At 40.6% G+C, this 12,343-nt stretch overlaps 1 protein-coding gene across 1 annotated transcript; it reads left to right on the top strand.

Moving 5' to 3' along the window:
• The first annotated feature begins 3,817 nt into the window (after positions 1–3,817).
• On the top strand, positions 3,818–4,855 carry LOC117446391 (putative nuclease HARBI1). The gene has a single exon (XM_034082552.1). The coding sequence runs from the start codon at positions 3,818–3,820 to the stop codon at positions 4,853–4,855; it is 1,038 nt and encodes a 345-aa protein (XP_033938443.1).
• Positions 4,856–12,343: the final 7,488 nt, after the last annotated feature.

Genomic DNA, 12,343 nt, shown 5'->3' with positions numbered 1-12,343 from the left:
AGGCGTAATGACGTACAACGGCCTCGACAATTTCTGTAGTCCTATTCAGCCACTCGGTAATAACCATCGTTTTTTAGACACGTAAACTCTTCAAAAATCACCAGGGGGGTCACTGCTGATGTATCTAATGTCGTAGAACAAAACGTGATTTATCTCTTAAATTTGTGTCAATCACAGACCTTATTTCGAGCTATTTTCCAAAACCCTATGGAGAAAATGCATTGCTTTTTATCGAAGGAACCGGAAGTGCTAAAAATGCTAACTTACTTCCGGGTTTTACGACGCGTCACTGCAGTTCTAACTAATTTCCCTGCTTCTCGTGGTTTCCTTGCATCTCTCCATGCTTCCCTTGTGGGAGGGACTAGTCGCAGGGAAACGACGCAAATGAGAGACGCAAGGAATCTATTTAACCGAGGTGAGAAGGACCCAGTGTGTTTACACTCGTCATGGCAGCAAACACAGCGCATTTAAACGGGAAAGAGAGAGAGATATTTGTTAAAGACGGCGATTATTGGATGCGATCCCTATTTGTTACCCCCAACTGTATTTTGTTTATTGAATTCGGCTAAGTGTCTTCCCCAACTAACTTTTCCCGACATATATATTGATCTTGTTCACAATCCATCTCCATTCACCGGAGAGAGCCTGAAGGCTTTTAAGAGCACAGATGCCTATCAATACGCCATTGCCGGGTGGGTGAACGACACCAATATATGGCATGTGGAGAAGACACACCTACATGTGATCACAGCGAAGGTAAGTAATTTAACAATAATCATAAACCGTGTTATTATAGTTGTATTTATGTCTAAAGTGATGATGTTAGCTTGCTAGCCAGTTGCTAGCAAATGGTATTTCTAGCTAACATCATAACTCCAGCTAGCTATATTGTTTTAAAGCAACATACTCTTCTTTCAATGACAAATTAATTCTTATTTTTTTCTTCATAAGCAAGAGGTCCATGTTTATTTCACGATTCTCTGTCACTTGCATTATTGTTATATTTCGCGTTGCTCTATCTTTACTTGTTTTTTTATGTCTTAAGGATATTGTAGTTGTAGCCTACTTTTGGAGCAGCCTGGGACTTCAGATATTAAATGCCAATCTGCGCTGTAGCTATTGTATTTGACAATAAACCTTTGAATCTTAGGAAGCTTAGGAGAGTTTAGCTTTTATATGACAAAATTAATGTACTGCATTTTTCACTTAACAGGTCAATCATTCCCAGGCTTTGAACAGCAAACCAACATCTCCATGGATTGTGGTGCAGGAGGATGCGACAGTGGTGATGGCGCATTGTACATGCATGGCACGGTTAGGAGAGGTTTGTTCCCTCGCAGCAGCACTTATGTTTACAGTTTTGGCTGCTGTTGAGAAGAGAGAAAACCAGACATGCACAGAGAAGCCATGCACATGGACACAGCCTAGCACTAAAATGGTGAAGTACGATGAGGTGTCTAACATCTTCGCCATTAAAGAACAAGTTCAAACCGAAGACCTGTTTCAGCACATGAGACCATCTGCTGATGATTTCAAGTTATTCTGTGAACAACTCCACCAAAGTGAAGAACAAGAGACAAAGCCCAAGAAAAGTGCTATCCTGTCGGTCATTGAAGGCCATTCCCACAGATACACGCCAAAGACTGTACAACTGGATCTGCCAACACCCCTTACCAGTCTGTATCAAAGCAGCATACTTGTACTGGATTTGCCTGCACTGCTAGAGGAGGGTGCCAAAGTCTTAGAGGAGCTGAATCTCACACCAGAGCAGGTAAGAAATAGAAATGGCTTACGGTAAAATAAAAGCGTGTCACAATGCTAAATCCTAAACATCACTAAATTCATTAAGAATAACTTCACTGCTTTCTGATACAGCTCTTTTGATAGTTCAATTCTTTTTGAGTGTTTGTTAGTTGAGGAGAAGACCAGGAAACAGAGTAGTTCGAGGGTCTGGTTTGAGCAGAGAGCAGGGAGAGTTACTGCGTCATCCTTCCATGAGGCAGCCAAGACAGAGAGCTCTTCGTCTTTGATTACAAGAGTTTGCTATCCTCGCTCCTCTCAGTTTTCCACTGAAGCGACAAGGTATATACACATTTAGGCAGCAAGACTAAATCATACATTCTTTCCACTACTTCATCATGAATTAATACAATAATTGAGTAACTAGATATTATGAGGGTAAATCAAGATATTAACATTCTAATAACAGTATTTTAGGGGCTTTTTAAAGTGATGAGTTGTTTTCCAAAATAACATGTTCTTTTCCTCAGACGGGGTTTACAAAACAAGGACACTGCCAACAAGTCTTACTTGGTGGCTATGCAAGATCACCATGAAGACATCAATGTTGCAGCATCAGGGCTCATCCTCAACCCAGAGCTGCCATGGATTGGTGCATCCCCAGGGCCCAGGAGTTCAAAACTTTTAATCTCAATCAGATCAGATTTTGAAATCCCATTTTTTGTGATCCAGGATCAGACAAGTCGGCCACATTTTGTCCCAGGTGTTCAAAGCAATTCAGGATAGGATCAGCCTGATCCAGATTACGATTTTTCAAGATGACTAGATCCTGAATATCAGTGCTTTAATCCTACCGATCGCCGTCTAGTGGACATGAAAAATAATACAAGGAAGACAAGAGACCACATAGCAGAGACATCTATAATGTTTAATTGTATTTTTAAATACATAAAGGACATCAAATAATAATGAAACTGTAATTTAAAAAAATACTCCCACTAGGGTAACAACAATAAAACATTCATTCAAAGGCAGCTGGATCATCCAGGCGTGCTTTGAGGAGCTGAATTCTCAGTGAGGTTTCAGTTTGCTGAAGCCGGCACAGCTGTATTTGTTCTTCGGCCAGACGGATCTGCATCTCTGCTCTCTCCGTTTCACGGCTCAGCAGAGTCTCGTAGGCATAATCCTTCTGCTCTGGTTTTCTGGTGCGCTTGCATTTTCTCTTTAGAGGTGGCTCTTGCAGTGTGTCATCAGGCCTGGCTGAAGGTCCAGCTTCTGGATCCACATGGGTCAGGAGGACCTCATCTTCAATGGTGTGTGTCACATAAGGTGCATTGACGACCTGAAATTAAAGTTTATCAATATACTTTATACCCCTTAATAAGATGATCACAAGCATGCAAGCTCCTGGAAAAGTGTAGTACTAGGATGCTCTATAAGACATATAGCCATTGTAGTACTATGAAAATAACAATTATACAAGATAATAATTGTAGTTCTATAGGGACAAGGATAAAATCACACATACCTGCGACTCACCATCCAGTACAACGTTTGGTATTCCATGTAAAGATTGTGACTGCTGACCACCAATGATATCAAGTGCCACATCTGTGTATTGTCCCCTTTTATATGGTGTGTTACCCGTCTGTGGGTTTTTAGCCTGGCTGTGGTCTTTGGTAGCTTGCTGCTTCAAATTCTTCCACCTCAACCTCACTTGGTCCAGATCCTGTGGCATTCACATTGTCTGTAACTTCCATCCATATTCCACTCTTTACTTTAGTCGCTCCACCCTCTCTGTTAGCTACCAACTATGGAGTCATAATTGTTCCTTACACCTGCAGCAGTGCATGGGTCTCAGCAGATGTAAAATTAGCCCCCATTTTGTCCATCTTTCCAACTCATTGGTTTGGTCAGGTCAGCAATTAGTTGTATAGGTCTGGCCTTGCTATTAATTACATAATTAACCACAGGCACTAACCAATCTGGACATGCATTCCAGGTGTGTATTTGCAATGAGTTGTTATTCAGAGACTGATGTAGATCTACTGACTGAAACAACAGTCAGAACACAGTCATGGCAGGGATTGTTCACATCTTCCATGCTGGAAGGAGAGGTTACCGCCAAAGGGTCCACACCGAGCGCCCCAAACCTCTCCAACAGTACACAACAGAAGAACTGTACAATCGTTTTCGATTTGGACTTGATGACATCAACTACATTGCTGATCTGGTCAGGCCACAACTGCAGTGCAGAACCTTGCAGAGTCATGCTCTGACTGTAGAGGAACAGGTCCTCATTGCCCTGCGCTTTTACGCATGTGGAACATTCTATGAGGTCATAGCTGACAGCATGGGAGTCCACAGGACAACAGTGGGTGAAGTGGTGTCAGCTGTGTCTGATGCACTGGCTCGCCTGCTGGATCACTTTGTGACTTTTCCCACTGATGGCCAGATTGCCAAAGTGAAGCAGAAGTTTTTTCTTCTCGAAGACATGCCCAAGACCATTGGGGTGATCGACTGCACCCATGTACATATTCAAGCACCTCGTCAGAGGGAGTGGGAATATGTCAACAGGAAAGGGAGGCACAGCATCAATGTGCAACTTGTGGGAGATGCTGACCTTGCCATCACCAACTGTGTTGTGAGATGGCCTGGGTCAGTCCACGATGCACGTATCTTCAGAGAGAGCCGGTTGTTCACTGAATTCCAAACCAACAGGCCGGATGGAGTTATATTAGCCGACAGTGCCTACCCACTCCTACCATGGGTGATGACACCTTTTCCCACGGCCAACACTCCTTCACAGATGCGCTACAACAACGCCCATGGAAGAACAAGGTGTGCCATTGAGCGCTTGAATGGAGTACTGAAGAGGCGTTTTGCATGCCTCAACTATCTGAGAGTGGAACCCCAAGGAGCATGCCAAATAACACTGGCTTGTATTGTGCTACACAATATCGCTGTCCATCGCAGAGTCCCCCTCTCTGACATCGATGATCCCCCAGAGCCCCTCGCACCTGCTGATGATCTTGGCCCACCTATGGATTTCCCTCTAAATGAGAGACTGAGTGGTGGTGCAAGGCCAGATGCTATTGTCCGCAATTACTTTTGAAAGGTGATGACAGATGATGGACTTTTTTTTTGTTGAAGATATTTTTTCTTTAATCTAAATTACATTTGTGATTGACAATCTTTGCTGTGATACTTTTATGAGCATAAACATTTATGTCATCAACATTTGGTTGAAAACAAAATAGGCCACCACAAACGTGAGCAAAAATGGAAAAAATAAAATGTATTTCCCATGAAGGCTAAAAATTGTGTATTATTTCAGTTAACAAACGTTGCCATCTAATTTAAATTGAAACATATTTTAAAATAAATTGTACAGTACATGTTGCTCTGGTAATCCACTGGAAATCCACCCCTCTGGTGGGATCAGGATAATCCAGTTTTTTGGGATCAAACTGATCCCAATCCTGTGTTGTCGGTTTGAACTACCCATTTTGAAGATTTGATCCAGATTAAAGCTTGGATTGGATTTCCTGATCTGATCGGATATCAAAGTGATCCTAATCCTGTTTTTTTGTTTTGAACTCCCCAAAATCCAAATCTGATCTGATCAGATAGGGATTCAAAGTTTTGAACTCTTGGGCCCAGATGGTGTCGTGACCGGTGCTTGCCATGAGCCTGGCATTTTAGAAATTAAGTGTCCTTTCAGCGCTAAAGACCACAGTCTACTTGAATGCACCAAAGACTTGCGGTTCTGCCTGACCGTCCACAGCTATATGTATCAAGTGCAGGCACAGAAATGCGTGTCGCAGAGGTAATGTTCTGTGATTTTGTTGTGTGGACACCTCAAGAACATTTTAAACAGCGCATGATGTTTGATGGCGCATTTTTTGATGTTGCACATTCAAAGGTGGTAAACTTCATTAGAACGGGGATACTACCAGAGTTGTTGGGTAAATGGTTTACTGTGCCACACTTCTCCTCCACTGCAACCTCTGACAAAACATCTGAGGGACATTAAGAAGCTGACAATAAATAAGCTCTTCTTGTCAGACACTGATCTTTTGCTTTTGTCTTCATGGTCAGGTTTTTGTTTACCCTTTAAGCTTACATATTCATACACTGTGTAGATTGTGCAATAAATAACTGTATCTAATACTTGCAGATGCATTGTAGTATAAGTAGGAGTATTTAAAAAACCTCAAGGAACAAATACTTGGAAAAGTGATGTTTATTAGTTAAAAACTGGACATTTTAATGTATTAATTGTAAAGATAATAGAGAGAAGATCCAACATACATAGAAAAGGGAATACACAATAAGCATTTTGTTTCATTTAGCTGACGCTTTTATCAAAAGCGACTTACAAATAGTATCTATCTATTCTGTGGGTACCACAGATGGGCAGACATTACAAAGAGCACAGCAAACTGTTACCATCTTGTCAAGAGAAGTAGGTTGTCCTTGAGTGGCTGCTTGGCAAAGAGACAGCGGGATGGTGCTCTGAACTTGAAGGATGGTGTATTTGTTCCTGACCAGGCCAATGACTCTTTCCACATGGATCCTGACGGCAGCGAGTCCCCTTGTGGATTCAAGTTCCAGTGGATGCAGCTGCTGCTTGCCTTTGGTGAATGCTGGTATTTTCAACTGTGCATTATACAGTCCCCCAGTGTCTTTCACATTGAAGCCTCTATCAGCAAGAACAACATCTCCTGGTGATCATTTCTCAAGATATGAGCAGTTTTCTGTAATGTACTTGTCGCTTGTGCATCCCCCCCAGCCCTTTGACACAAAGGATGTAACACCCTGTGGTGTTATAGAAATGAGATATTTTACAGTGTTGTGGTGCTTGTAATAGGAGTATGTTTGTGCACATGCCCTTAAATGCTTTGGCTTCTCTACAAAAATGTCAAAACAGTCAATGATGGAAGTGCAGTTGCTAAAATTATCCCTGAAACACATGGGCAGACTAACCTGAATTTGATCTTTTGAGGGCCAAAATATAAGTGGTGACAGTCTGACATACATGACATCTAAAGTATTGTTGAACATTCTGACAACACTGCTCTTAGACATATGAAAAAGATAAACAAAAAAATATAAAGGTAAGTTAAGCCTCATTCTCATCAGTGTTAATAAAAAGCTATGAAAGGGAGTCAGTCTTGGACCGGCTTTCACAAACCCAGACAGGAAGCCAAAAACAACCATCATTTTAGTTGGTTTAGTTAGTTCCTGTACCATCTCATCATTTCCTTTGAAGGCTTCTTCATTGAAAGACAGCACATTAACTTTGGCCTTAAGACAATTAACCTCAGCTCTTAATAGTGCACACTCGTTTGTCAATGCCTTGACTGTAGCTTGGCAGGCTGCATTTGAGCATGGTTCCACAATACCTGAGCTAAGAATGGCTTGAGAGTAACTGTGGTCATCTTTCACACATTCTACCTGTTCAACTAAGGTGATGTCAAGCCCAGTGGCATCACTGGTGCTGGAAGGTGCCACATTCTCATGGTCACTATCAGGAACCAAAGTCTCAGTCCGTTTCCTTTTCATCTGCTGAGTATGCTCAAATCTGCTGGTGGCATAGATGCTTCTCTGCCGCTGTCCAGCTGACGTGTGCGCAAACAGGCTGGAGATGTAGTCAGGACTCATGGGGTTGTCATTTTTTCTTCCTAAGCAGACAGAGGCAAACATGGTAGAATATTAATGTGTGTATAAGGCCTCCTAATAAGATAATGACAAGTATTACGATCCTTAACTTAAGTAAAAGTAGCAATAATACATGTAATATAAATACACGTAATACAAGTAATTTAAGGCATGCATTCAATAATATTGAGAACGGCAATTTCTTTCTCAGTTTTCTCCCAGCAATGTGTCTTTTATTCAAATGCAGTCGGTTTCAAGCGTAAAGGAACACAGAGCAAAACTAATGCAGTCCTTTCAAAACTGGGAATATTGTACTCGTGCTATGTTACCATTACACTGCTAACGGTAATTATTATTCGGCAACTGAATTATCTATGTTGAAGTATTTAGAAAACTTATTTCTGACAAAAGAAGCTAAAAGATAACAATAAGTGAAGAGCTCACTGGAAACAAAGTGTTGACTACACAATCTAGAGTTAGAAATCGGCTGCCAGCCATTTATTACGACGGTCTAAGTCTTTGGGGATCGATACAAACTGGACAATAGTCTCCTCTGGAGACTATTGTCACAGCCCACAGCACAACAAATCCCAGGTATATCCACAAACTTTATTATTCACGACGTGAATTCTGACTTTTTTCTCAGAATTCTGACTTTAATCTCAGAATTCTGACTTTTTTCTCAGAACAAAAAAAATGTTTTTTTACACGGTAACATTCACTTCAATTAATGATAACTACGGAGCTTGTGTTAGAAATTAAAATCAATGTTTTTAATGGCATAAAGTACCTTAAACATACCGTCAGTTTAAATGCTGTTTTATACTGAAAAACCAGAAGTTCTTGTGCACAACCAGTTGTTAAGCTTTTATTCTGAAAATCTTTCATCTCCGGTTAGCATTTAGCATGAGGCTAATATACCATTTACTATAGAGGTGAATTTAGCAGCGATATGATATGATGTTGCACACCGAAACCTACTGATTTCAACACTACAACTATAGACGTCGAGATATTATTATTGATGAATATTAAATGAAGGTACAGTTTATTTGAGTACGTTATTGTTTACAGATGTGGGTAGCATGTGACAACATCCGGAACGACCGGAAACCAAACCAGCCGTGAAGTATTTTCTGTATTTTTCAGAGTATTGATTACAGCGTTTACAATGTGTTAAAGGAAAAGTGATGAAAGAGAATATGAGGAGAAGAGGCGTGTTTAAGTATTGAATGTACAATGTCTGAATCCTCTGTTTAAAGGAGACCTATCATGCTATATTTAAATGATATAGTGTATGACCATACCTATATAAGGTATATTTATACATTTTATTTTTCAAAATACCAAACAGATCATTTTTTAGACATGCCTCGTTTCGCTCATTTTCGCTCTATTCCAAGCCCGTCTTTGAAAATTCTGAGCAGCAGCTGACCACGCCCCCCTGCAGAAGAGCAGGCATGAGCCGGCGAGAGTCACGTTACCATGCTTGCTGTGATTACGAGTGTCGAATAAACATGTCATCTCAGAGCAATGCATGTGTTCAAGCATACTATCAATTTGATCCAGAAACTGACCCTGAAGCAGCGGAGGTTTTGGTGGAGGTGCAAAAATCTCGGTTGCAGCAGGACGTTTCTGAATGGTTAGCTGACAAGCTGTTGTCCCTATTTATTTTACTCTGTTACGATTCTTGCTCCTTATTCCGTTCATATTTTGGCTAATTAGCAAGAATACAATGTGTACAGTTTGTAACGCAAAAACAGCGATATATATATATATATTTATAAAGGGAGACATTCATATTTTCAGCATATATACAATGGCCTCATTGCGTTTATTAATAGTTTACAGTCCTTTTCTTCCAACATCGTGCAACAACCGTTGGAAAGTTGAATAACTTAGGATGATAAAAAGTATAACTCCAACAACACCTCAGTTGTCAGCAATGTGTGTAGTTTCATGTGTTTTTAAAAGCTCAGTTATTGACTTCTTTGTGCAAATTGCGCCACGATGCCTTCTGAACGGAGAATGTGTGCTGCATGGAGATACCACAGGTAACATTTTTGACAGCTTTACTAAGTTGTCTGTTTAAATACATTTTTCACATGTCATTCAATATATGTTTATCACAATGTGTCAAGACGGATGCAGTAACTTGAGGACTCTGTAACCTGTATGGTGGACCATCCTGGATTGGAGCCTGTGTGCCTAAATGTGTTCTCCCTGCAGAATGCGTTGAATATTTACAGAGCTGAACATGGTGGACTACAGTTGAGGCAAATAGAGCAGTGAGTGGTTTGTTTGTTTGTTTGTTTGTTTGTTTGTTTGTTTGTTTGTTTTGACTGAAATTGTAAAACGAATGCTAATATTGTTCATGGAAATAAATACTGGTGTATATGGCTTTATGCAATCTTTCATTCTGTCAATGTACATGTACTATTATATTATGCATAACACACCCATGTGTACGACAAAAAGGTCCACACACACAACCTTATGCTTTTGAAATCAGAATATTCTTTACCCATCCAAACATGAATAATCACGACACATTTTGATATCAACTCGGAACTTTATTGTCAAAATCAATGGTTAAAAAAACTAAATGTAGCCTACTTGTATTTTGTATAAATGACACTAAATATTTTTACAGAAGCTTTGTGAGCTGGTGCTGGGGCTTCCTTGGACGCAGGATCAGAGTGGTGATTCCGGCCTGCGTTGTCCTCACGATACGCAGGGAGTTTCCTGATCCGTGAAATGTCGATGTTGGGTTCAGACAGCAGCCAAATTGAACCGTGGAGCATACCCGGCGATGACCTCCTCCCTGTCAGGTCGCTCATAATGGTGCAGGGTCCACAAAGATTTGGTCGAAGATGAGGTTCATCAAGTTGGCCACGTAGGGCTGTGCAATGGTAAAAAAGCACAACAAAAAATGTGGTTTAGATTAGTATATGCATGTAAAAAACTGAAACTTCTTTCTAATTTTTTTATTTTATATTTGTAAATAGTTGTATAATAAATATTTTAAACACTTACGGAATGTGGGGTCAGTCTTCACTGGTGTTGCTCTGCATTCTCCCTTCCTGGCCTTTGGGAACTGCAGTTTATACAGAGGGTTTCCAGTGGAGGTAGTGGCTTGTGCACGCTCAGCGTTTTCATTGTAGTGCAGGGCTGCCAGGTACAGTCTTTCATTTCCGCCATGATAAAAAAAAATTAAATAATAGCAAAGGATGTACAAATTGTCACTAATTAGTAAGTATGTGAGGTGCTGGCCTGTAAAGAAGAACACATAGTTAGAACAAAATCATCTCAACTTAGTATTCAGGATGAGAAAATACTATTTGGATAAATATAGTCTGAAATCCCAAAAGATGGGGCTAAAACTCTCTATTTAGCAAAGCTCTTTGCTTAGCCTTTTCCAATCTGAGTTAGTTTTGAACCGTAACGTGCATGCTGTGTTTCTGACTCAATACAGGTGATGTGTTGGAGAGGGGCTGAGCTCGGTAGACTGACTGTAATGAGTGCTAGCCACTAATTAGCCTGTTGCTAGAGGTAAGGCCTTGTCAACAACAACAGACCAACGGGGCTTTAGCTCAGTTTTACTCGTGGTGTGTGTCCCCCCTCGCATACATACAGTGTTGTATCCTAACACACCCCCATTCATATTCATGTGCGCAAACAAGTAAACACACAAAAGCTTTTACATATAACGCTGCAAAAAACGGCATGTCTCATTAGCGTAGCGTAGCTTAGCTTACAGATCGATGATATCTGATCGTTCTTACAGACTACAATCACAAAAGCTTTTAAATATAACGCTGGAAAAAACGGCATGTCTCATTAGCGTAGCGTAGCTTAGCTTACAGATTGATGATATCTGATCGTTCTTACAGACTACAATCACAAAAGCTTTTACATATAACGCTGGAAAAAACGGCATGTCTCATTAGCGGATTACGTTTGTTAATAAACACCTAACCGATTACTATTTGGGTTTGAGGCGAGATTTTGCATGATAGGTCCCCTTTAACGTAACAACGGACATTAAAACGTGGAGAGCCGGCCCGCAGGGAGGAGCCAGCAGAGGATATATAACAAGCTGGACCAGAGGGGTTCGGCCTCTTTCCTTCGCCGCGAGAGCCAGATCACAGCTGTTTATCTGACCTGAAAATCTCCTGTTTGTAACATTACCGTGCCATATTTTTAATTAAAGTAACCATTTGAACACCCTCAGAGACTCAATTAGTCTCCTTTTTTAAAGCTTCTCTCCTGGACGCGAGAATAACGAACACAGATAACACTTGCTAACAGCAAGGCACAAGGCTACTTCACTCATTTAGCTAGCTAATGTAAGATACAAATGCTGTCGAGCCCTCACTGCTTGTAAAATAAATAGCACAAACTGACTACTTACCCGAGCCCCACTGTTCTCCGTCATTTTTCTCCCGGGTTGTTGTGATCACATGACTGACAAAGCCGTGCTCTGATAGGCCAGAAGTCGGTTTGATTGCATTCGGGCTCGATTGCTTATCCTGTCTGAGTAGCCCGGATGATGCTGCATCTATTTTGGACGTCAAATTGTATACACCGAAAATGTTGACGTCGAATTTTTTTCACTTAAATTTTTGGGATCTGAATTTGAACATTCGAATTTTTTTAACTTGCATGTTTACATTCTTATTTCACATAGGTAAATTCGGAGCAAAACAATTCAGATACATGATTTTCAAAGTAATTATTTTCACTGCTATTCGGTGTTAATAAAATTCAAATACTTCTATCTCTTGTTTGCTTCCATAGTTTGCTTCCATACTCCCCACTTCTCTGAAACCGAACAGCTGCTGCCGCCTGTCTAATGATGCGTTCAAAGTATGTGGAAAAGCAACACACTTCTAAAAATGTACTACTTGCTTCAAACCTATGACAGGTGTAAATGTAA

The sequence above is a fragment of the Pseudochaenichthys georgianus genome, chromosome 5 (genome assembly GCF_902827115.2).
Source record: "Pseudochaenichthys georgianus chromosome 5, fPseGeo1.2, whole genome shotgun sequence".
Taxonomy (NCBI): Eukaryota; Metazoa; Chordata; class Actinopteri; order Perciformes; family Channichthyidae; genus Pseudochaenichthys; species Pseudochaenichthys georgianus.
The sequence above is the reverse complement of the archived record's forward strand: the minus strand, read 5'-3'. Positions and strand labels throughout refer to the sequence as shown.